The sequence below is a fragment of the Perca fluviatilis genome, chromosome 5, assembly GCF_010015445.1.
Source record: "Perca fluviatilis chromosome 5, GENO_Pfluv_1.0, whole genome shotgun sequence".
NCBI lineage: Eukaryota > Metazoa > Chordata > Actinopteri > Perciformes > Percidae > Perca > Perca fluviatilis.
In genome coordinates, this window is record NC_053116.1 from 9,285,067 (window position 1) to 9,309,680 (window position 24,614).

A 24,614-nucleotide genomic window follows, 5' to 3' on the forward strand; every position below is an offset into this window, starting at 1 on the left:
AGGCAGCTAGCAGATAGTGAGGAGATGTTTGCTGTATGTGACAAAAAAATGTTGTAGCCTAAAAAATGCGTGACCTCGCTTAGAGCACCTTTAAATGAAAAACGAAGCGATTATATTTCCCTGTAACTGGGATCATTTCAGCTGCACAGTCCAGCTTCCACGGTCATTATAAGCCAAACAATGTGACTCAAAACGTAAAGTAAGGTAGACCCAGAACATACACGTTGTTTTAGTTCTAGCAAAAATAAATTTAGTGTCATAAAAAATAGCAGGGTGATTGAAGAAATACCACTCTCTCAGCTCTGTCAGCGAATGTTTGCACTATTAATATCAGAGTAAATTCAGCCCTGTTTCCTTGAGCAATTGTTGGTATGAAGTGTGACACAACTGTAGCTGTAAATCTTCAGGAGGCTTTTTGGAGCTGCACATTGCTGTCATTGCTTCGCTTCTTCATTCACATCGGAAAAATGAGAAAAAAAAATCACATCAAACGTTTTCCCGGCTACAAAAAAAAAAAAAAACTGCCAATGATGCCAAAGGCAACTTATCAGTCACTGACAAAAAATATGCCAGCAAACATAGCAACATAAATTTGATCAGCGGAAAGTGAACACCCTAAAACACTTCAGAGAGGTTCAACCTGATGAGGGTGCAGATTGTTACTCCAGTGTGAAATAATGATTTTAAACAAGCTCTCCAGAAAAAAAGCCTCCGCAAGCTTTTAGGTTGATTTTAACAATGCAGCTGCACACTGCACCAGCAGCACACACTGCAGTAAGGCAGACAATACCTCTGCTGTAGACATGAAGGGGGAGCCGTCACATTATGGTAAGCGCACATGGAGCTCAAGAGCAACAATTAGGGAGTTTATGAATTCATCAGTTATCCCACGCTGCCCGGTGGAAGCTGTCATGCTCACCAACATTGACAGGAATCTGTTTATTACCTTAACTAATTAAGGTTCTCAGACATCCATTAAACTTAATTAAGGCCCATAAACCACAAGTTGACTTGTGCAAGGTCTGTTACATATTTAAACACAGGTAGAAAGGACATTTATATACAATAATTCCTCTACAGCAAATACATTTTGGGAGAAAAGTAATGCTGCCTGAGTTGTGTTTTTTTTTAATCAATGCAACGAGAAAACCTCTGAATGGAAGTCACAAAATGTTCAATGGCAACGTATTTTATGTTTTCCCTAATATATCAACTTGCAACTAAAGCATTATGAACAATTTGTATGGTTATGATTAGGCACTCTCAGCACTTGGTTAACGTCAGGGAAAGGGTCGAAGATTGTGGTTAAATATTGAAAAAGGCAAATAACTTGAAACCTGAAATAACCGGGGCGGGGGGGAAGGGGATGTTGGGGGCAGCAGAAACAAGCTGTAAATGCTGGCATATTATCACATTTGAAGCTTATATGGCTAATTTTTTGTAGCAAGAAGTTGCCCATTTACACACAAGCAGATACTAAGCAACATTAGCATGTATTCTGAGTCGTGTTTGTGTCCCCTGATGAATGTATGTCCAATGTATTTTGTTCTGTTAGTCTCATTTTAGCTGTGTTTAGGCCTCCGCTAACTCCTGAGGGGAAATATCTGGCTCTTTACCTGCTAAATGCTCCACTACGTTGGGTAGCTGGGAAAGTAGCGTCACTGAGCTTATCAGCTGCCTGCTGAAGCTGAAAACCAACGCCAGTGAGAGCAGTAAGAGTTAACCAAAACATGAAAGTTGTGGGCCATAAGACCAGAACAATGAGCTCAAAAAACAAATAAAAGCTTCATAGATCTTAAAGGTCCCATGACATGGTGCTCTTTGGATGCTTTTATATAGACCTTAGTGGTCCCCTAATACTGTATCTGAAGTCTCTTTTATATAGACCTTAGTGGTCCCCTAATACTGTATCTGAAGTCTCTTTTATATAGGCCTTAGTGGTCCCCTAATACTGTATCTGAAGTCTCTTTTATATAGACCTTAGTGGTCCCCTAATACTGTATCTGAAGTCTCTTTTATATAGGCCTTAGTGGTCCCCTAATACTGTATCTGAAGTCTCTTTTATATAGGCCTTAGTGGTCCCCTAATACTGTATCTGAAGTCTCTTTTATATAGGGCTTAGTGGTCCCCTAATACTGTATCTGAAGTCTCTTTTATATAGGCCTTAGTGGTCCCCTAATACTGTATCTGAAGTCTCTTTCCCGAAATTCAGCCTTGGTGCAGAATTACAGCCACTAGAGCCAGTCCCACAATGAGCTTTCCTTAGGATGTGACGTTTGGGGGGGGGTGTGGCCTTGACTAACTACCACTTTGCTCGTTTGAAAGCCATGATGTCTCTCTTTCTCATGGGTTGGCCAAATTCTCTGAGCTGGAAAAGCAGAGAAAGGGGAGGTAACCTTGCTCCTTATGACCTCATAAGGAGAAGATTCCAGATCGGCCCATCTGAGCTTTCATTTTCTCAAAGGCAGAGCAGGATACCCAGGGCTCGGTTTACACCTATCACCATTTCTAGCCACTGGGGGACCATAGGCAGGCTGGGGGAATGCATATTAATGTTAAAAAACTGAAAGTGAAATTTTAAGGGAACCGCAGTCGGTTGATTACTCTCTGTGTGTGTTCATCACTACATGCAACCCTGTTCACATACAAGTAGTCATTTGGTCAATTGTTCATGTAAAAACATTGATTACAGCCTCTGTAACCAAAGTGCTTCTGTAGACTAAAGCTGACTGTGCGTTGGACTCAGGATGCTAACCCCAGTGTCCACAGCCACAGGTAATAATAAATTGTCATTGACGATAACTTTGCAACTGCACACAATCCAGGCAAGAATTACGTTTCCCTCAAAGCACATTTGTGGAATATAAATGTGATTTCTAGGAGAGAGTGTTAAAGTAAACTGACCACTATAATTCATCAAAAGCAAAACAGCAGTGAGCATAAATGTTCATACATATGTTTAAATCTGACCTCTGATCATGGACGGATTATGACACAACGGGCCCCTGGGCACAGACTTGTAAAAGGCTTTTAGTGACATTACAGGTGAAGCCCAGGGAGCCCAATGGGTTAGGGGGCCCAGGGGCCCTGTGACCAGGTTTCCTATGACCAGGGGGCCCTGTGCCCCGGTAGGCCTATTCAGATCCATCCATTCCTTGATCACTTAACACGCTTTACAATTAACAATAAGCATTTAAAATCAAATTCAAAAATTTGTTTCATCACTCCTCTCATTTGACCAACTCTTGATCAGGAACAATTGGCTCCAGAGAAGATGCCCTCCCAATACTTACAAGGTGAATACTTTGGTGATGACAAGTCACAAAAATAACACAAGCATTTACAGTTTACACCTAAAAAGCAGATGTACTTGAATGCAAACAGTTGCCATGAAAAACATCAGTATGCTAAATATACTCTGACAAGTCAAAGTTCAAAAAGTACTTTTGGGATGTTTTAGCGTCCCTCTCTCTGAGGCTGCTTGAGTGACAGGAACATAGAGTAGCGATAGGGAAGATTTCAAGTCTCTTTCAGCTGAACGAGGACTCGGCACATCCAGAGAATGTGAACGATTTCCAAAGTCATATTTCCTCTCTCTCTGCTCTGATCCACTTCCATCTATCATTTTTCAACAATTTTGCAAGATCCAACGGACGCAGCCGCAATGTTTTGATTACACAGTGACAACACATTATGAAGAAGTCAGTGAGCTTACAATCTTCTTTTCTTTTTCTTTTTTTTTTTTTTTTACAGAGGGAACACAAGAAAGCCAGAAAATGTTGAGTATTGCCATCCACCAACTAGGTTTCCCTTTTCCAGCTTTAAGTAGACTTTGTCCTCTTTTTCTAGATAGAGCAGAACTCCATTGGTGGCCGCCTCACGAGTTACATCTTTGTCACCCGCAAAGGCAGAGATGACTGGTTTCCCATTCAACATTAAGTTCACCTGGACAACAGAAATAACAATTAGCAACTGTAATGCAAAAGGAATAGCTTATAGGATATGTGTTAGCATAGTTTACGTCTTATTTGTTACATCTTAACTCAATCTCTTGTGCTAATTAAAAATCTCACCGTACGAATACTAATGAGAACTTATTGTATATCAGATAAATAACGTAAGGTTTCAGCTCGGTTTACATCTACAGTGAAGCATTTATTTGTATTCATGTATGTTTTATGCAAGCAGAGGTGAAGTAGTCAAGAAAATCCAATATGAAATCAATAAGCAAATGAGTTCATATTAAGGGACTGTATATAAATTATTAGGGAGGGAGGTAAATGTCAATATTTTTCTTTGTGAGATGTCTGTATCCACCCTTTCAGGTTTGTCTTTTTTTGGTCCTTTAATTCATTATGGATTTTGTGTCTTATTAGTGCAAATAAATAAATAATAAATAAAGTAACGTAAAACTAAACTAAAGCAAAGTAAAGCAATTCAGTACTATATTTAAATAAGATCTAGCAAATAAAAGTACAGAGAATGAAATAGAATTATATACCCGATCAAAATAAAATATGAAAAAACAGTAAAATAACCAAGTAGAACACCTAAAACATATTTTATTTTATTAATTTATTTTATTTCAATTAGATTTATTTATTTTTGGACGTGTAACAAATAATAAAAAATAAACTATTTAACATTTTTAAACAAACAAAATGAACAGTAAACATATAGCAAACGTATACACATATTTTCATAAACAATCAAGAGTAGGAAGAAGTTGGAACTGAAAAATAAAACTTGGGGCAAAGATTTGCTAAAATAAAATAAAAAAATATTTGCTTTTTTGAGAGGTGACAAAAAATATTTCACGATTTCAATTTCCTCTTGCTGATTAATTAAAAAAAGGATCAAATGCAAAAAAAAAATATGAAAAGTATTATTCCACTAACATACTTAGGTTAAATGTTAAGGTTAGGGTATACCATCTTAAATTATTTATGCTTTGCCTCTTAGTTATTGAAAGTGAATCCAATTAATACTGTATCCAAATTACTTTTAGATATTGGTGGGAGGGTTTAGCTTTTTTTTAACAATCTCTGTGCAGGGTCTTTACTTACACCCCAAAAAAAACACACACACACACACCACCTCCCCACACCAATAATTTCCATCCAGTCCCTAAAGGAGACATTCTGGCCCACTCCAATACTAAAACAGGTTAACAACTGAAACAATTGCACAGCTCTGTGAAATGAACAAAAATAATACCTGTATGGTTTGGCTCTGGTACACTTTAATGACATGGAAGTTAAAACTGTAGATGCCTTTTCTTGGGGACAAAAATACTGATTCAAATGTGAAGTAGTTTCCTATATTCACAAGAACCTATGAGAGAGAGGAAGAAAAGTAGTTATATAGCCAGCACTTTAAACAAAGGCTTTCATTTCAGTGGGGTTTTAGGATTAAATGTGTCAATGCACACAGCCGTGGCTACCAGGCTGCTCGGACACAAAGTGAATGCAGCACACTTCAAAAAGATTCAATTCAACCTTTCATTCAATGGACCCAAACCCAGTATTAAACTTTCCTACTGACACAAGAAACAAAAAAGTATGCTTGATGACATCTTGATAGACCAATTCCATTTTTGGGCAAAGACATGATTTTTCTTTCACACTTCACACAGTGCCTCAAAAGAATCAGACGCTTCCTCGATACTGATTCTTCATGTGATACATAACCTAATGAATACTAAAGTCGATAAATAAATGTTTCTTACTTTTTCTCTCTAAAAATCATCCACCCTGAATACATCAGTCAGCACTGCATTTAACCATGCCTCATGAGTGTCACTAAAAGGTTTTTTAGCACCCTACAGTCAGGGTGCATTATTGGACATGCAGTATTTATAGCAAGTAATACAGAAAATGAACTTCTTTGGGTTCATGACCGATGGAGGCAGCAGGAGCTCCTCTCTGCACCTGCAGGGTCTCAGACCCTTTAAGTCACCACTGCAGCCCCAGCCACGACCTTTGACAAGTGTTGCTTTCATAGCAACAGCATACACATGACCCCCCACCAATCAGATCACTTGCCCTGTTTTGACAGCAAAATATCATGTTATGTAATTCAAATGAGAGGGAGGATCAGTGCACTGATATTGTTACAAACACCTTACTCTGCCCACCGCTGTATGACTAATCACATTCTTGTTTGTCTTGTTTTGTGTGTGCATCATATACGGTAGGTGAGGGTGCGCGCGCGTGTAGCCTACGTGGGGTAGCTTGAGGCAAAAACTGATGAATGCGTGTGCAGGCTCTGCAGGATGATGCCCTCTCCCAAACATAATCCAGTCACTTTTCCAACCTGCCCGCGCGTGATATGTGCACTACAGAATCCACATGCCAACTGCAACTATAAGCCTCAAACTAAACTCGGGGGTGCAGCTGCGCTTGACTGCGGTGGCACTTTACTGGTTTGCATCACACAGTGAAAACCGAGCAAAAAGGATGAAGGTTTATCACCAAAATGAAATTGTTGTCAAAATTGACAAATAACTGCCAGGTTATGACAGATATGGCGTTTGATGAATTACAAAGTGTTATTAAAAGCGATTTTAAACACTTTTTGACATTAGTATTGTTCATAAAAAAAAAAAAAAATCGTCTTAACCTGGTCGAAGTAGATTATTCTCGTTTTGTTGCTCATCTCCGACGGTTCGTGGTTGTTGCTCCGGACTGCAGAGAAAGCCACCTTGGAGTTGGCGGCGCGCACTGAGATGCCGAGCGGGGAGGACGAAGCCTTCCAGTCCGTGGTCGGGTTGGAGTCGCAGACCACGAGACATTTCCCCTCCAGGACGATAGGCTCCGTGTCATTCTGGGCTCTCGCCACTTCGGAGATCACCGTCCAGCTGAGCATCAGTACGAGGGAGTTCAACATGGCTCTGTCTCTCTCTGTGACAGCCGTGGCAGCGCCGATTCCAAAAGAGAGAGAGACCGTCTCCTGCGCCGCACAAGTTTCCGAGTCCCTCCGCTGGTCTCTGCCGCCGCAGACGCGTCTGACGCTGTGAAATTCTCTTATTGGATCCAGAGATGTGCCATATCCGAGTGAGACAATCCGTGTCAAGTCTTAAAACATTTCTTTGGCAAACAACCGGGAAACACAGAGATCACCGATCGTTGTCTGTGCGTTTCATTTTCAGGTTATTTAAAGCTGGATGAGACCAAATTAGACCATGTGGAATGTTTCAGAGAAGACCGTTCCAGTCTGAGAGGCGAATCTGTCGAAAAATCGTCCATAGCCCTCACTCCAACACTCCCACTCCGAATATAACGCGTCTGACAGCAGCTGTTCCCCGCAGTGATATGCTGCGTGTGTGCGCGCCCAGCCTTCCACTTTACGCACGCACATGTGGCAGAAGTTATAATTAACTGTCCCTGCGTAATTTGCCTAAAGCTTATATTTCTCTAATGCCCTATAAAATAGCTTCAAACTTAAGTATACATTCATTAATTGTCTGTGCTATTGATACTGAGAATACATACAGCTCTAACTCTCCAGGAACAAATCCATGAAATAATTATCTCCAAACTAATTTCTGACTGTTTTGAAGTATAGAACTGAAAATGCCCTGAGCATGAGTTTAACTTTTGTTTAGTTCTTTGCTCCCTGTCCACTCGGTCTGTAATGCAGTGACTCATCATAATCCCATTGCACAGGTGGGCTGACAATCTTTCAGGTTTAATTCACAGCTCCACAATCCTGTGATGTTCCATAGAAGTCAGTGATGGGAAACCTTTCTCACCCAGTTAAAAAATACCTTAACTTCAACTCCATTACCTAATCTCATGATCTGGAAAAATAAATAAATTGAACTATAAGTTTAATGCATTTATCATTCAGAATCAACTGCTGTAAAATGCACTTGTCTGTCGCATTGTGAGACATTAAATCAACAAGTCATCCAAAGTGTCTTGAATATTGACAATACATTAGAGATGTGAGAACATCTCGTCTGTCCTTGTGTCACTACAGGCCCTCCATAAAACAGCAGATCAATTTTAACGCCCTCCCTCTGACTTGCAAAGTGTTACATGATCTGGCAGCCACAGTAACACTGTAACCCACTGCAGCTTAACATTCAACTACAGACAGACAGACCTTTAAGTAAAAAGTAAAGTGTTATAAGGATAAGGATATTTTTAGAAGAGTATTTTAAGGTATTTTATTTTATGTTTATCAGTAAAATTCCAATATGTCCCACAGAGTTTCCTAGACAGAACTATGTTAGGTCAGATAGATGTGGTTTGGTTTTAAGTGTTTCCTTGTACCCTTTCAATTATTAATCTGAATGAATGGTCAAGTTATATATTTGATCAGGCAAGCGTACAATCAGTGGGGAGATCAAATACAGCTTTTAAACTTAAAGGGATACGCACCAATTGGTTGAAATAGGGCTTATCACGCTCTCCCCTACCTGTAGATAGGTGGGCCAACGCATTTTTTGTGCATGCATCGTTTTAGTCCGGTGCTACACCGGCAGCGCCGCCGCTAGTTAGCTTAGCGTAGTGAATGGAATCCTATGTTGCCGGTTTGTAGCATGTTGTGAGTAAAAGTGAGCCAACAAAAGACAAAAAAACAACCTAATTACTTGCACTGAGACAAAAAATACATTGGCCCACCTATCTACAGCCAGGGGAGACCGTGATAAGCCCTATTTCAACAAATGGTGGTGTATTCCTTTAACACAACAAACTTTAACTGTAACTTTTTTTCCTTTATAATTAGCACCAAATCCTTTTATTTGGAAACAACAATAAAATAAAGGGTTACGGGTTTATTAATGTATCTGTCACCTATGAAGCATCCATAACTGCTGTATAAACAGTCGATGAACGCCTGACAACATATAACATAGGTGTAATCATACGCAATGATATATCAGTTGGACATCTCTCCATGTAATGCATGTGTATAGGTTTGCATGTGTGTGTATTTTAAGCATGTGTATATTAATAATGTGAGTGAATATTATTTTTTCTTCTATGTGATTACACACATATGTTGCACATATTTTTTAAGCATTTAGAACTGTTGATTCACATGTGCACGCCATTCACATGTGGGTTTCTAAATGTGTTCAGCACTCACAAAGAGATGTGCAGCTTGAAGCCTTGGACATAGTATTGACAAAAAGAAATAAATACAAATCTAAACTCAAGGTCCACTTTCTTCTCAGAATGATCAGCTGCGTCGCATAGTCTTCATCAGCTGATGGAATCTCCTCAGCTATCGTTGAGAGTAAAGTACGCCTAGGTAAATACATACATCATTCGAGCAGGTAATACTTTTGACAAAATACATATAATAATACATACAATAAGCACATGTCCTTGTATCTGCTTACAACTACATTACAGTGTGTTGTAAGCTATTTAAATGATTCAAAGGTTTATTTGTTTTTTGTAAATGGTGCTGCAATAAACAAAGAATTACTGTATTAAAATAACAGCTAGCTTATATATCTGACGTGGGTGGATGTGACAGTATATACAGAGTATATTTGACAGATAATTACATAAACAAGCAACATGTGCAGTAGCATACACTTAAGGCACTGCTACAAGAGTGAGAAAATAAATACAAAGGGTAAAAAATTCTAGATAGATATATCTCAGAAACCTTGTTGTTATCACTGGCTTTGTAAAGTGTGCTTTGTGCTGTTAAACTGAAATAAGCCGGAATCCTGAAAAGCACATTTGGTGTTGGGAATTCACTGGCTTTCTAATTAAATCCTTGCTTATGAATGCAGCGTTTTGATCTTTTGTGGATGAACAACAACAAATCATTAGGTCACACTGTGGAAAGTGATAAAACGGTTGAATTATAAACAGCCAACAACCAAAAGGGATCTGAACCCAGACAATAAAAACCCACCCTGTGCCAGCACACAGTGTTGGGAAATGTGTTTCACATAAATGTGTAAAAATAGAATGTACAGCTTGTCATCAACAGATTTCAGGTGGTGGTTATGATAAAAAAACAAAAACAATTGGATAGTAGAAGAAAACTGCCATTTCTATGTATTCAGAGTTACATAATGGACAATATAACATAATGGAGAAATCATGTGATTAAATGTATTCAATCGATCTTTATATAATACATTTAGAAAATAAATGATGTATTTGCTAGTTGGATTGGATGTTTTTACATCTTGTACAAATTTGACTTCATTCATCAAACGCTGTGTTGTTTTGGGCATCAATCGATCTGTAAATGGAGGACAATCTGAGGATATCAGCAGCCCCAACCTGAATAGCTGCCATTTTGTGAGATTTGTGTCATCACCCAGCTCTGACAAATGGTTCAGTGGCTAATGTTGTCCATGTCAATATGTTTCCATGGCAATAGAGAGTTTTCAGAGCCGAGAGGCGATAGCTTGTGTCCAGAAACACTTCCTCAGAAATTTTACACAGGGAAACCAAGTTCTCTAACTTTTATTTGCAGAAGACTGCCTGTTTACTGACCCAAAGTATCAAGAGTACTCCTTGTGTAGTAAAATGTTCCCAGTCAGTGTTTTCCTATTATATCTGATGTTTCTGGATAAATATATTTCGGCTGCATTAATATGTAGCATTTTACTGCTGTAGATGTTTAAGGCTGTGCTCATTTAAACTCCTTTATTATTACTCCTGTTGGTTTAGTTTAATCTGCAGCAATGCATCATATTCTATGCTGTCCTGTAAAACCACATATCTCTAAAAAGTTTTCAAAGTTTTCATGGTGTCAGAAAAACAGCCCTGTTTTCAGCTTTGTGGCGATGCATTTTCAGCTGATCCAAGAGGCTTTTTAAAGACTTTATTTAGCTTAAGAAGTATTCTTATTCTTATTCAACATAATGGTACAGAGAAACAAGAATGTCATTAATTTAATAAATAAAATGAATAACTAAAAATAGAAAAATAGAATAGAGACGAATAAACTTCAATAATATAAAATTAGCCTATAAAAATACCTTATTCTTCTTTAAAGAGTTCACATTACAGTTTGACAGTTTTGCGCAAGTTTGAGAGTCCTAATATATTCTTTATATTCACATTAAATCCACTAAAATTTGGGGTAACTTGTTAGATTGACCATATATAATCAATACGTTTACAATTAATTCAATTGTATATTTTGTCTTTGTTGTGGTTTTCAGATGTGGTTTTATTTTGTTAATTCATTCATTCGTTTGCTTGTTTGCCTGTCATTTGTTCACTGTTTCCTGTTTTGCTGTATTGTTCTCATTCCTCTTTCATGGTTCATTTCTGTGTTCTCTGTTTTTTTTTCTCCCAGTACCATTCTTGTTTATGTTTTCATGCTTCAGTTTCCGGTTTTATTTTGTAGTCGTTGTTTCTCCTGTGTCGTATCTTGTTTTGCTTCCTGCCTTTGTGATTGTCTGCCCTGCCCTGATGTGTTTCACCTGTTCATCAGTCCTCGTGTCACCTGGCCCTCGTTACTACCCTCGTTACCTGGTGTATTTATGCTGTTCCAGGAAACTCGTAACTGGTGTTTTCACAACCTTCTACCCGTCAAAGTGCCCTGGAACGGCAGTCAAACCCGTAACTTACTACTCGTGAACTCGTACCAGATGGTTGTACTCCCAGTTACAGTTTTGATCACACACACATAAACAACGATGTCGACCCCTGTTGATGCTGTACAGACGTCGGTGATTAACAGTGAGAAGTAGAAATAAATAGACATAAATAGCCAACGTAAAGTAATTCCGCACATTGTAATCAAAACAATATGCATACGATTTTGTACTACTACTGGTTACGTTTATTAAATGAAGCCCAAAATATGTTGGCGACTAGAAATCGCTAGTATCAGCTAGCGCTAGCTAACGTCAACGGTAGGTAGCCGCTAGCTAATGCGTGACTTTGCCTGGAACGCTACTAGGTCGTGAGTCGTGACAATTGACTGTTAATATTAATGGACAATGCATCCGGTTCAGCGAAGTGCGGAAAATGCGGAAGTGCCTTAAAACTGCATTCTATCTGAATTCCAGCAGGGGGCGACACGTGCGGTTGCAAAAGGAGTTCGGTTTCTGTAGAAGACTATGAGAAAGTGACCCACTTCTCACTTGATTTATTACTTCAGTAAACATTTTCATAATTACTTTATGGTCTTTATCGCTAGTTTTAAGTCTTCTGCAATACAGAATGATCATTTTTTTAATTATGGTCTTTTAAAATCTGCGATAAAGCAGGGGGTGTTTTAGGGCGTGGCTATGATGTGATTGCCAGTGAAAGTGTGTAAAGTAACGTGGCTCCTCCCTCACTCCTCCCTCTCGTTTAAAATCGTCACATCCGCAACCAGGATGGCCGCGCCCGTATCGGCAAACTCGACGACGGATAGCAGATCTCCACAAACCAATGGGTGCTCACACATGCTCTGTCCATTGATATTAACAGTCTATGGTCGTGACTTGAATTCGTAACTTACGGGCTAAAAATTGTGTCTGGAACACAGCATTAGTCTGTGTTTTCTTTGTCTGATGTCAGATCTTTGTCGTTCCCTGAGTCATACCCTGCAGCTCTCTCAGTGTTGTAGCTCCAAGGCTTTCTAATTTTCTTGATTTTCCTGGTGTATTGGGTATTTGGATTGAACCTTCTGTTGTTACCTGATTGCCTGCCTCTGGATACCTTTTGTTGTAAACTGTTTTTTCATTTATTAAGTCTTCGAAATGTTCCTGCTGCATCCTCGTCTCTACTCTGTATTTTGGGTCCAGGCCTGCTATTTCCTTAGACGTGACATATTTATCATCTTAAAAATGTAATAAGACATTTTTACACTCAATTTTGATATAAGTTTATATGGAATAGAATATAGGCTATAATCTTTCATTTGCATTCAAAAAGTAACTGAAAGTATATAATGAATGCGTTAAAGATTTTAGTTCATCATTACATTACATATTTGTTTTAATATCGTCACCTTCCTAAAATAATTGCCTAAGTCATTTTTTAACAAAAATGATTTTGTTGCCTAAATCATCTCCTCATGGTGCAGGCCACCTCTGGTAAAATTGCCTAAATCCTCAGTTGAACAGGTCATGTGATTCTACACCTTTAGTAAAATTGCCTATGTCAAGCATGTGACTTAGGCCGTTTTTATTTTTTGTGTTTTCTGAAAATCCTGAAAAAATGACTTAGGCAATTATTTTAGGAAGGTGACGATATGTAAGAATTAATGTAGGTTACTGGAGTAAAAAGTTGCCTCTGAGATGTAGTGGAGTTAGTTATTATTATTATTATTATTATTATTATTATTAATGTTATGATAACCTTTTATTTAAAATCTCAAATCATTGTCTCCCTCTTTTTCACTGACACTGAGATAGAAAACACATAACGAATAAATAATACTCAATGAAAACAACTGCACACAGAAGTGAAATAATTTTTCTTAACATGTCCAGAGGTAGTAAGTGTCAAGCTGTGAACATTGAAGGTGGTTCCATGCTTTTGTTACATAGAAACTAAAAGCAGATTTACCAAACTCAGAGTTAACCTGTGGGACTTGAAGCATAAGGCAATTTGTTGAGCGAGTTTGGTAAGGTCCTGTGATCCAGTTCATCATAGACGCTATTTATGGTGGAGACAGTCTGACAAGAGATTTATTGATAAAAACATACAATTTGTGTTACGCCTTTGTGCCAGAGAGATCCAACCAACTTTGTTATACTGAGTACAGTGGTGAGTGTCGTATGGGTCTCCTGTAATAAATCTGAAGGCAGAGTGATAAACTGAATCCAGGGGTATTGCACATAAGAAATTATAAATCCAGGATAATCGATAAAGTGAGGCTTGACCTAGTCTAATCTGTGCAGCCTGGCTTGGTGCGTTTCACGAAGGCCAAGCCAGGCTGAGGAGGAGCGACTAGGTCGAGCCAGGATGAAGTAATTTCGGATAGATGCGCGTTCATGGGTTTCTTTAACAGACCACGAGATCACAGATGTACTGATGCTAAAATGGAGAATACGCATTGTGCATATTTTACACAAAGTGAGCAGCAGCTTCTTATGGAAATATGATAACTTGAAAAACATTATTTGGAAAAAAGAAACACGGCCGCTGTAATGAAACGGTCTACTGAATGCGTAAGCAGCCTAAAAATATACATTTACTGACCACTGCTCTGAATTGAAATAATAATATCATACCATTATATCATAATCATACCATCCAAGGAGTTAGGCTAATTATTTGCACAAATGAACAGTTGAACCCTTTGCCTTAAAAGAGAGCACAAGACTAATGTTACGCAGGAAATTTACCATGAAGATCAATTACAACCACTAATCTACAATGCTAGAATAGGCCTATGATGCGTAAATATTTCTCTCTCTCACTGTCTCTCCCTCTCTCTCTCGAATGGGCTAAAATATAAATTACCAAAGTAACATTAACTTCCACTGCTTGCTTTTCAGGCAAAATGTACAACAGTTACTTTGTGGAAAATAATAAGTCTAACTCCTTGAATGGTTTCATTTAACAGCAGTAGTTCGTAAATGTATATTTATATATATATATATATATATATATATATATATATATATATATAAGTCCGTCAATCCCCTTCTGCCACGCTTTTTCTCACTTTTTTTCTTTTTTATTACAGAGGCAGTTTCCTTTTTTACATATTATACAAAAATAAATAAATCAACTAAAATAATTAAAGTATTGGTTTCTGACCAGTCTGCTGTTGTTAGAACCACTAACATGTGTATAGCACTTTATATATTGCCCTTTATCGCTGACTTCATTTTTAAAATACATTTGTAACTGTATCAGCCTTTTTCTAATTATTTCAACAACTGCCATAATATATTCACCAAACTTCTAACAACAATATGAACCGCAGTTTTCATAAACGCAAGCACCAATGACTGTCACATGAATAATTAAATAAAATAATGGTCACAACTTTAAATAATAACAGTGATTAACTGAACAGCAATATGCGCCTGTTGTATTTTAATGCAGGCTAATAAAAATAAGGTAAAACCACTGCTGAGTGAACAGAAAAGGCTCCAGGATTAATACATCCTTGCTGTTAGTCTGGTCAGGAGCAGGCTAGCTTATCCTGGTTTCGTGCAATACCCCTGGTTTGAGAGTGGTAGCAGCGGCATGTCTATAGATTATGTTACCATAATCCAACAACTGACAAAAAGACTGCCTCAACTATGCATTTCCTGCAGGGCAAGGGGAAGCTGGATCTATTTTTATAAAAAAAAAGAAAAAGCCTCAGTTTGAGGTTTTTAATATGATTAAATGTAAATGATTCATCAAGCCAACATTAAAGAGCCCCTATCATGCTTTTTTGGATTTCCCCCGTCTTTTAGTGTGTTATGTAGTTGTTTGTGTGTGTGTAATAGATGTAGAAAGAATACAAAAACACACATCTCACTCCAAATAGACAGCATTGAAATTCCTCAATTAATGATGTCATCGCTTGAGAGAGCCAGCCCAGTTTTTCATATGTGCTGCCCATGGGTGCTGCAAGCACAGCCCGCCCAGTGGCTTGTTTAAATTTGGTTGACCAATCACAACAGACTGGGCCAGCCGACTTATCTGATTAGACTGGGCTTTTCAGGTAGGCGGGCTGTGCCTACATGACCGCGCCTTTTTGTCACAGCCCACTGCTGCTGCGCCTCACCTGTAAAGTGGATGAGAGCAGGCGGCAGCAGCAGTGGGCTGTGACAAAAAGGCACGGTCATGTCGGAGTTTCCAGCAGCCTTCAGGCTGAACAGGAAGTCACAGAAACACTCACATCCTGTTAGATCCGATTTAATAAAATGTTATCAGACCCATGTATCAGCCTCTCGTTGTTTTTATTATGACAGAGTAGCTGTCAAAATGCTGTTGCTGATGTTAATAACCAACAGACTGTAGATGATCGTATTCAGAACGGATTTAGTCTGACTTCTAAACATCACTAACTATCAGCAACAGTGTTCTGTACAGGATAAGCCTTTAATTAAAAAACAATGAAAAAGTTTATGTAAAACGTCATCCTGTTGAGTCGATTCTGAACCAATCAGCTGTTAGATCAGGACCCAACCCATCTGAGGGTTCCCCCCCCCCTTAAAAATATCATAAAAACCACGCTGTGTATTGTAAATAATATACACTTCAAATTATTGTTAGTAATTAAACAATACAAACGCACACGGGGCAACAAAAAGTGTTTTTAAGTTTAGAAACATTTGGAGTCCCCTCTCCCTTGCCACACAGTGGTTTGGTCCACTGTTTGGTTTTCTCATTGACATATTATATATATTATATATATTAAGGGTTTTCTCCCTTTATGTTTACGGTACACAGTACAAGTTCGGTGGGACTCATGGAGAGAACGAATTGCCTCAGTAAGTAATTATTAAAAAAATATGTATTTTTGCACGAGTCCACTATGTTAGCAGTTATAAAGTTACTTAGCTTGTTTGGTAACGTTAGCTTGATGGATAGTTAGCTAATGTTAGCTTGCTAATTGAATGTGCTTTCAGTAGTTACAGAAAATGAGCCTAACAAAGTTGTCACTTATCTGGCGAGGGCACTGTGCTTTTCTACGCTGTGACAAAAGTGTATGAATGAAACATTAAACTTAGTAATGTAACATTAAAATGAGTAAACAGTAAAATTAGTCAAGTTGTTAAATTTAACTAATTTAGAGGCCGGCTGGTTGGCTAGTTAGTTAGTTAGCTTGCTTGCTTTCTAGGAGGCTCACTTCTCAGTTCAGCATCATCCGTATTAGCGAAAAGAATCCCTTCATCCGATGTTTAAAGTAAATAAAATAGCTTTGCCAGCCTACTTATTTGAGTTCCACAACTACACATATCCTCTACAAGTACAATTGTGGCTGTATTATTTGTGTCCCCTTCAATAGTTGCTCTTAAGATATTTTATGTTTATTAATTTATTATCCGTTAGATGAAATTCACGCCCATGCGTTGGACCTTGGATTCTGACGAAGGAAATGGCGAGCCACTGTGGAGTCGCATCAGCCGTCATTCCTGAGGAGGAAATCCTCTCTTCCTTCACTCTGCCATTGTGCTGACACCATTATGGTAGGACTATGCCACTAGTCCACATTCACTTTGCTTGTATTGTTATCAGGGGCACCCAAAACTAATACTGACCCAGAACATTACTTATCCAAGAGCTTAGAACAGATCCCAAACTGAATTGACCCGAACCTGAAACTTGCTTATTAATGTTACAACTCAGGAGACTTGAACATATCAAAGGGAAAACTGAACTTTCCTTAGAATTGTTTTTCCATTTTTCATATGGTTTATACATTTATTTATTTTTAAATACAGAAATATTCAAGTTTCAAGTACTTTAATGTTACACTCGCAACAATTACAGAGAAGAAGTTGTTGGCAATGAAAATCTTGGATATCATGCTCACTTTAATGATGTATCATTTAAACAAAATGAGATTCTGAGACAAATAGTGTTGAAGTTAAATATATAACATATAAAATTGCCAGTGATTGCAAATTAATAAACTGTTGGATATGTTTAATGAGGAGTAATACATTTCTATACAGATGTTTACACAAGGTCTGAAATTAACACTTGTCAAGTGCCAAATGCAGGTAAATGTTTAGTTTCAGGGCTTCAGACTAACTTTTTTCACTGAAAATTTTAGGGGCACGACCAGAAAATTTTGGGGCACACACCGTAAATCAACATGCTAACCAAATATTCACATTTCTACTCATTTCCACTGTATTACTAATAAATACTTTGATAATAGATGCAGAAATTACAATGTGCTGTTTCAAATTCAGTGTCGCTTTTGAAGATGCAACATATAAGGTAAACTGACAGCCCCATCGCTGTCATAACAGTAAAAAAATTTTATATATATTTTGTTTATTATTGTATTTGAATATTATTTTTTAGCCTGTTTTATTTTCATCATGACCGTTTTTAATTGCTCTTTAATGTTTCATGTAAAGCACTTTGAATTGCCTTGTTGCTGAAAGGTGCTATAGAAATAAAGTTGCCTTGCCTTACAACCTCAGCCTGTCAGTCAGTCCCAAGGGCACCAAAACCACTGTTGTGCCTGGCTGCTCGTCTCTGAGGAAGTGTACCGTCAACAGCACCGCGACCGCTTTCGGCTCACCATTAATATCATATCGCAGCAAACGCTGTCTGTGTGAAGTTATGAAAAACTGTAACCACACTTCAAATCACTTTATCGGCATTTCCGTGACTCACTGTGACTTCAACAAAACTGCAGAGCCGACGTAGTTTGCATAGTCTGCAGCTCTGCACGTGTGAGAGTGTGTGTGTGTGTGTCAGAGCTCTGCTCTCTGTCAATTTTCAGAGAGGACAGATAAGCTTGCGCTTACGCGCTCTCAGGTACCGAAAAGGGGGCAAATTTACTGGTCGTACATGTGTGACTGGATGTAAAATTCAGTCGCACACTCAAATTTTGGTTGCAAAATGCGACCATTTGGTCGCAGTCTGGAGCCCTGAGTTTGGCAAGTTAATTTCAGGGGGCTATCTGCCACGTGGCGGCTAAATGTTTGTACCAAAATAGTTCTGTTTTTCAGTTTTCATGTCTTTTGTAAACGTGCGTCACTTTATAACACCCGTTATAATGCTTGCCTAGCTGCTAGCGTGGCACGCCCTCATACTCTGCTTCTGACTGGCTAGCCGTGCTTACCTAGCTACTGCGCATGTGCGACTCCCAACAAAGAAAAGAAGTGCGATGTCTCACTCTGTAGCTAAAACAGAGAGCTCAACACACAGGGTGAAAAGAGGAGCTGCAGCAATGTACAGTACAACAAAAATATGGTGTTTTTAGAAAATTAAACCATGTAAACCTATTCTAATATAACCTCTAAATACAATTATGAACCTGAAAATGAGCATAATATGGGCACTTAAGTAAAATTTCTAATACAAGACATTTACTTGTAACAGAGAATTTCTACATAGTGTTCTGTTCTGTTTTTCTAAGTTCTGTCGTTCATCTCCGACTTGGACAGTGGCCATGGTGTCTGGAAAAGTCAAGCTGCAGGCTTACGTTACCTGTCTTTTATCTGCATCCCAACAGCCGGTTAGTTACGCTGTGTCTTTTGTTTTTTTCTTCAGACATGGGGAAGTACATTGAAAAAATTCTAGGGGAATTGCCCATCCTGCTTTGGATTTTGGTAATCAAAGTTGGTGAAGTTAGAGCTAAAGGGATCTCTGTTTGCAGGGTCAAAGAGGAGCCGAGAAGCTGCTGCTGATGCCATCTGATGGCATCAGTATTAAATTGAGACAGTTTCATAACGGTTAAAAGTAGTCCAATTCCGTGTTTTAGTTAGTTTTAACACCTAATGCAAACCATACGGTACGCATTAAAACCACAGTTGCTATATCTGCATTGCCCTGACTCCCTGAACAAGCATTGTCATCCCGCTCAGTCTCTCTGCTGCTCCCCATTCAGGTAGTGTCACATTTCACACTATTAAGGTTAAACTCTGCAATGAATCTGCGGTTTACATGCATGCCGAACCGTGGTGTTTTTCTACACAACTACTGTACATTCAACATCAATGATAATTCATTGACCAATAGAATTTATTTTGAAATAGAAATATTACATTTTGTATTGAAAAGATGATTGTATTGTACAAATTAGCTACAACAGTAATAGCAGTTACCTTAAGTGCAGTATTTCACTTCTAAATAAAAAAAGTTACCGTCAAGCCCTGTTCATATTAATTAAACAAACTAGACTTTAAGGGCAAGTGTAGTCTGCTCCGAGCTCTGGTCCCGGATATAAAAGCCCCCCTTACTGCATTATATTCAATTCAATTCCAGTACTATCTATATATCTATGCATTATATTTCCATATTTTCCATATTTTTACTACATATGGTTACCTCCCACCAGAATTTTCAGCATAAATTGGGGCTTTAAAATGAATCAGAATGCAGGAAATGAAGTCTTTGACGCTCAAATGTCCACAAAAACCTTTTGAGGGCCGGTGGCAACAGCAGCGTACGGACCTCGAAGGTCAAGAGACTCATTCCTTTTTTTCATTTACTGCAACTTATTTTCTTGAAATATTTTAGGGTGTAAATGATGTGCAGAAGCTGTAATTTGGGGTAATATCACATCAGTCTTTGTCTCAAGTGTCTTTGGTGTGAAAAATGGGCTGTAAAATTTGTTGGGCATGACCTCGCTGTCTTTAGTGGTGGCGACGGCCGTGCTTTTAGGCTACTCGTGCTGAAAACTCCTTCACAATGGACTTGGGCTTAAACTATTCCTCGAGTAACTTGAATAATTCGATATATATCGCAAAATGAAACTAGCTTAACGTTACCACAATAGCTCAAAGTCAATGCTACCACATCTCATCCAAAAACATCCAGTCTACCCATCCATTCCACGAAGCGGACCCGACACAAGTAAATCCGTCCTATGATGAAGCTACACCAAACACAACTACTACCTAAAACAAAGGGAAGAAAATATTTAGTGGTGACCACAATTTGATCTCAAGAGCCAACTTGTTGACTATACCTTCGGAAAAACGGTTGATTGTTACGCACCTCTTTCTCTCACTCATTCTCTCTCCCCTTCACTGAGAAACAGCTGATCAACGATCTACTAGCATAATGTGTAACAGAGCTATGCAGTATTGTAACATTGTAATCAAATACTTATATGTAATGCGTAATACATGTAGCTATACACTCACCTAAAGGATTATTAGGAACACCGGTTAAATTTCACGTTAATTAAATTATCTAATCAACCAATCACATGGCAGCTGCTTCAATGCATTTAGGGGTGTGGTCCAGGTCTAGACAATCTCCTGACCTCTGACCTGAATGTCAGAACGGGAAAGAAAGGTGATCTAAGCAACTTTGAGCGTGGCATGGTTGTTGGTGCCAGACGAGCTGGTCTGAGTATTTCACAATCTGCTCAGTTACTGGGATTTTCACGCACAACCATTTCTAGGGTTTACAAAGAATGGTCTGAGAAAGGAAAAACAACCAGTATGCTGCAGTCCTGGGGGGTGAAAATGCCTTGTTGATGCTAGAGGTCAGAGGAGAATGGGCCGAGTGATTCAAGCTGATAGAAAATCAACTTTGACTCCAATAACCACTCGTTACAACCGAGGTATGCAGCAAAGCATTTGTGAAGTCACAACACGCACAACCTTGAGGCGGATGGGCTGCACCAGCAGAAGACCCCACCGGGTACCACTCATCTCCACTAAAAATAGGAAAATCAGGCTACAATTTGCACGAGCTTAAAACTTAATTGACAGTTGAAGACTGGAAAAATGTTGCCTGGTCTGATGAGTCTTGATTTCTGTTGAGACATTCAGATGGTAGAGTCAGAATTTGGTGTAAACAGAATGAGAACATGGATCCGTCATGCCTTGTTACCACTGGGCAGGCTGCTGGTGGTGGTGGTAATGGTGTGGGGGGGTCCCTTTCCCCTTCAGAACTGCCTTAATTCTTTGTGTCATTGATTCAGCGAGGTGCTGGAAGCATTCTATAGAAATGTTGGCCCATATAGATAGGATAGGGCCAAACACGGTATTAGTATGATGTTCCTAATAATCCTTTAGGTGAGTGTACTTAGCTATAGATCACTCGGGTTGAAAACTTGTAGTTCTGAAAGTTATGTTGCACAATTTAAAGGCAGTTTTTATGTATTATAATTTTAATGTATGCCTTTGTTTGAGGTTGTCATTGCATTTCAGAAAGTGTTTTCTCTAAAAACCGAATGTAATATTGCACTTAAATGCAGGAAATTGGTTGTTTTTTGACATATAATATAATTGTATGCAATTTGAGCAATAAAACTGTTGCTTTTCCGAAAATGAAACCACTCTATTGCATATTTCTTATTGCTTTTTAATAAAATAAAAGTATTTCTTATCCAATTACTCGATTAATCGATGGAATAATTGGTAGAATGCTCGATTACTAAAATAATCGATAGCTGCAGCCCTACAATGAACCACATATAACATTAACTTAAGCACTCATGTCTCACAGTGTTGGGCTGAGTTGAAGTTCAATGGTTAGAAAACCAGATACCAGTCATCAGTTTTTGTGTCTACAGCACACTATTTTGGTGCTTCCAAACCCAGACTCCAATTGAGACAACGTCTCTAAAAATGCTCATCAGATAGCAGACAAATCACATTCATATTATTCCTGCTCCCTCCAGCATTTATTTCCTTTTAAACTAATGCAGTATATATGTACAGGAGACTCTGATTGTTTTATCAAATATAAGGGACAAATATAAAGAGAAAAATACATTTGGTGACCATATTTTGATTTCCAAAAAAGATGACACTCGGCCCAGCCTCGAGACAAATCCAGACAGGCTTCTCAGAGGTTAATGAATGCTTTATTATGCCTCAATTGTGCAAAAATAACTTCTGTAATCAAATAAAATCTGTAACAACCCGTAACAAAATAATAGCTCTCTTTTAAAATAAATAATATGAAATAATGTTCTAAATATGACCTCTTCTGTGTTAGAAAATCCAGCTTCAACAAAATATCTCTTAATACCTTTTCAATGTAATAAGATAAATAATAAAGACACTGAAACATATGTGCCAGCTTTGCACACGGTGCACTCCGCCTCCCACTTGTCCGGTCCCGACCGGGACGGTACGTGGGACATTTTTTTTGCAGTTTAACTGTGAAGCTGCACTGGTCTTGTTTTATGGTTGTAAGTGGCCTGATGTTTATACTTGCGCGCTAGTGTGTGCGTCAAGCCGGCGTGTGTGGGGAGTGTGTGATATAGAGCGAAGGAGAAGTGAGAGTGACAGCGAGCGAGTCCTACCGACTCTAGAGTCATAGTGAGAGAAACAAAGTGTCTCCCCTGTGTTTTCTGACCACGGTGGGAAATCTTTAGCAGGAAACGCTTCGGCATTTTATGTGCAATGCTGCTCCGCTGTCTGCTCTGGTCCCTGTGTATGTGCGCGTCGCAGAGCCACCCACAAGGCAGACTCGCGGGAATTACGTCACACGACAAAGTAGCCTACCGTAGTATTGTGTGCAAAGTAGGGCAGGGCGATATGGCTGAAAACTGTATCACGATATAAGTGTTTCATATCGGTCGATATCGATAATTATTGATATTTTTTATGACCTATTTAAAATAAGGACCAGGAGAAAAATATATTAAATTTAAACATTTTTATTTTAAACTTAACCTTCCTCTGATTATAATCCCCTCAGTTATAAAAGCAGAAATGTCAACACAACCATGGAAATCACTCAAATAATTAAAATGTAAACATAAGTCTAAAATCACAGTGAAGAAAGAATAAGTAAGAACTTCTTAATAAGGTGTAATAAAATGGTGCACAGTGTTAAATATAAACATAGAGAAACCTGAGAAGAACTATTTTCTGCAGGTTTAGTGCTAGGTTGGTAACCTGGCTTCTGGACAGTGCTCAGCACGTCTGCCTCCGTTATTTCTTTGTAGCGTTTAGTAAGGCGCTGATGCAGAGTACCTCTCCATGGCGGTCTGCTACTTGTGCGGTGTAGCAGCTGCAGATGTTGGACGTTGCTGGCGAATACGGCTGTGCTCCAAAGTGTGAGCGCGGCTAAGGTGGTAAAACAAGTTTGCGGTAGTGTTGGTGGGGACGACGGTCAGACTTATAAAATCCCCAAAACTGCCATACTGACTTTTCCTGTTTTATCAACAATTTCCTCGCTCGCTGCGGCACTCACTTTCCACTTATCGCTCCACGCCGCCGGTTCTGTTATTGTAGAATCCAACACGAGACAGCGATGTGGCGCAACCAAACATGATACTGTTACATGATTGGCTGTTAGAGTGTCACTCCCTACGTTGCTAGGTTACCAGAGAGTGAGTGCCTTTGTTCATGCAACCAAACTTGCTTTGCAACTTCTGGTTTCTTCCGAAGAAGAAAAAAACAATATATATAAAAAACAAGTTATCGAACGTTTTATCGAACGCATTTTCTATTGATATTGATTACGTGTCTATCGCGATACATATCGTTATCGTTTTATCGCCCAGCCCTAGTGCAAAGCACCAGTCAATTTAAGTACACGCTTAATGGTCCCATGAAAAACAGTGAAAACCAGATATTTTCATGAATTTATAAAAAAAAAACGGACGCCCCGGACAGTAGGTAAAAAGTGGACATGTCCGGGCAAAAGAGGACGTTTGGTCACCCTAATTTAGACCCTCCACTGGGTCTTAATGAAAAGAACAAGTCTCTAAGGAATTTAATTAGTAGTCAAAAGGAGTATGTACTGCGTAAAACACGCTGACCATAACGGACAGCCCTGTCGCACATAATGAGCTGCTTTGGTAATCTTCAAAAAAGAGCAGGCTCATTTCTACTTAGTCATTGTATGTACTTTTACAGTAATTATACATAAATCCAAAGTAGTACATGTGCCACCTTTCAAAGCAATAAAATAGGCAATAGGCCAGAGGCAATTGGAGATACGTGCCATCAGTCACTGGCAGAGGCAGCCGCTATCCTCCACTGTGATATTTTACATTTTGTCTGAGGAGAGATTTTCTTAGTATCCGTAACAGTTCAGAGGTGTATTTGTCTTGAGTTCTTGGACTCTTGGGGG

At 38.8% G+C, this 24,614-nt stretch overlaps 1 protein-coding gene and 1 long non-coding RNA gene across 2 annotated transcripts in view; one reads left to right on the top strand and one right to left on the bottom strand.

Annotated features, from left to right (window-relative positions):
- Positions 1-2,481: 2,481 nt before the first annotated feature.
- cbln4 (cerebellin 4 precursor) lies at positions 2,482-7,072 on the bottom strand. The gene is made up of 3 exons (XM_039801181.1): positions 6,622-7,072; positions 5,218-5,334; positions 2,482-3,945 (listed from the first exon to the last, which is right to left on the bottom strand). The coding sequence occupies exons 1-3, from the start codon at positions 6,886-6,888 to the stop codon at positions 3,748-3,750; spliced, it is 582 nt and encodes a 193-aa protein (XP_039657115.1). The 5' UTR covers positions 6,889-7,072; the 3' UTR covers positions 2,482-3,747.
- Positions 7,073-16,287: 9,215 nt separating this feature from the next.
- The window catches only part of LOC120559475, a 43,761-nt gene continuing 35,434 nt past the window's right edge, over positions 16,288-24,614 (top strand). Inside the window, exons 1-2 of the long non-coding RNA XR_005639287.1 lie at positions 16,288-16,369; positions 16,932-17,068. This is a non-coding gene — a long non-coding RNA (uncharacterized LOC120559475). The remainder of the gene's footprint in view (positions 16,370-16,931; positions 17,069-24,614) is intronic.

What these genes read in the sequence shown, in the direction of transcription:
- cbln4 (XM_039801181.1), bottom strand. Translation starts at nt 6,888, where the DNA reads ATGTTGAACTCCCTCGTACTGATGCTCAGCTGGACGGTGATCTCCGAA. An exon ending in GAATAATCTACTTCGACCAG is followed by an intron (nt 5,335 to 6,621) that starts GTTAAGACGATT and finishes TCTCTCTCATAG; the next exon opens with GTTCTTGTGAATATAGGAAA. An exon ending in ACCAGAGCCAAACCATACAG is followed by an intron (nt 3,946 to 5,217) that starts GTATTATTTTTG and finishes TCTGTTGTCCAG; the next exon opens with GTGAACTTAATGTTGAATGG.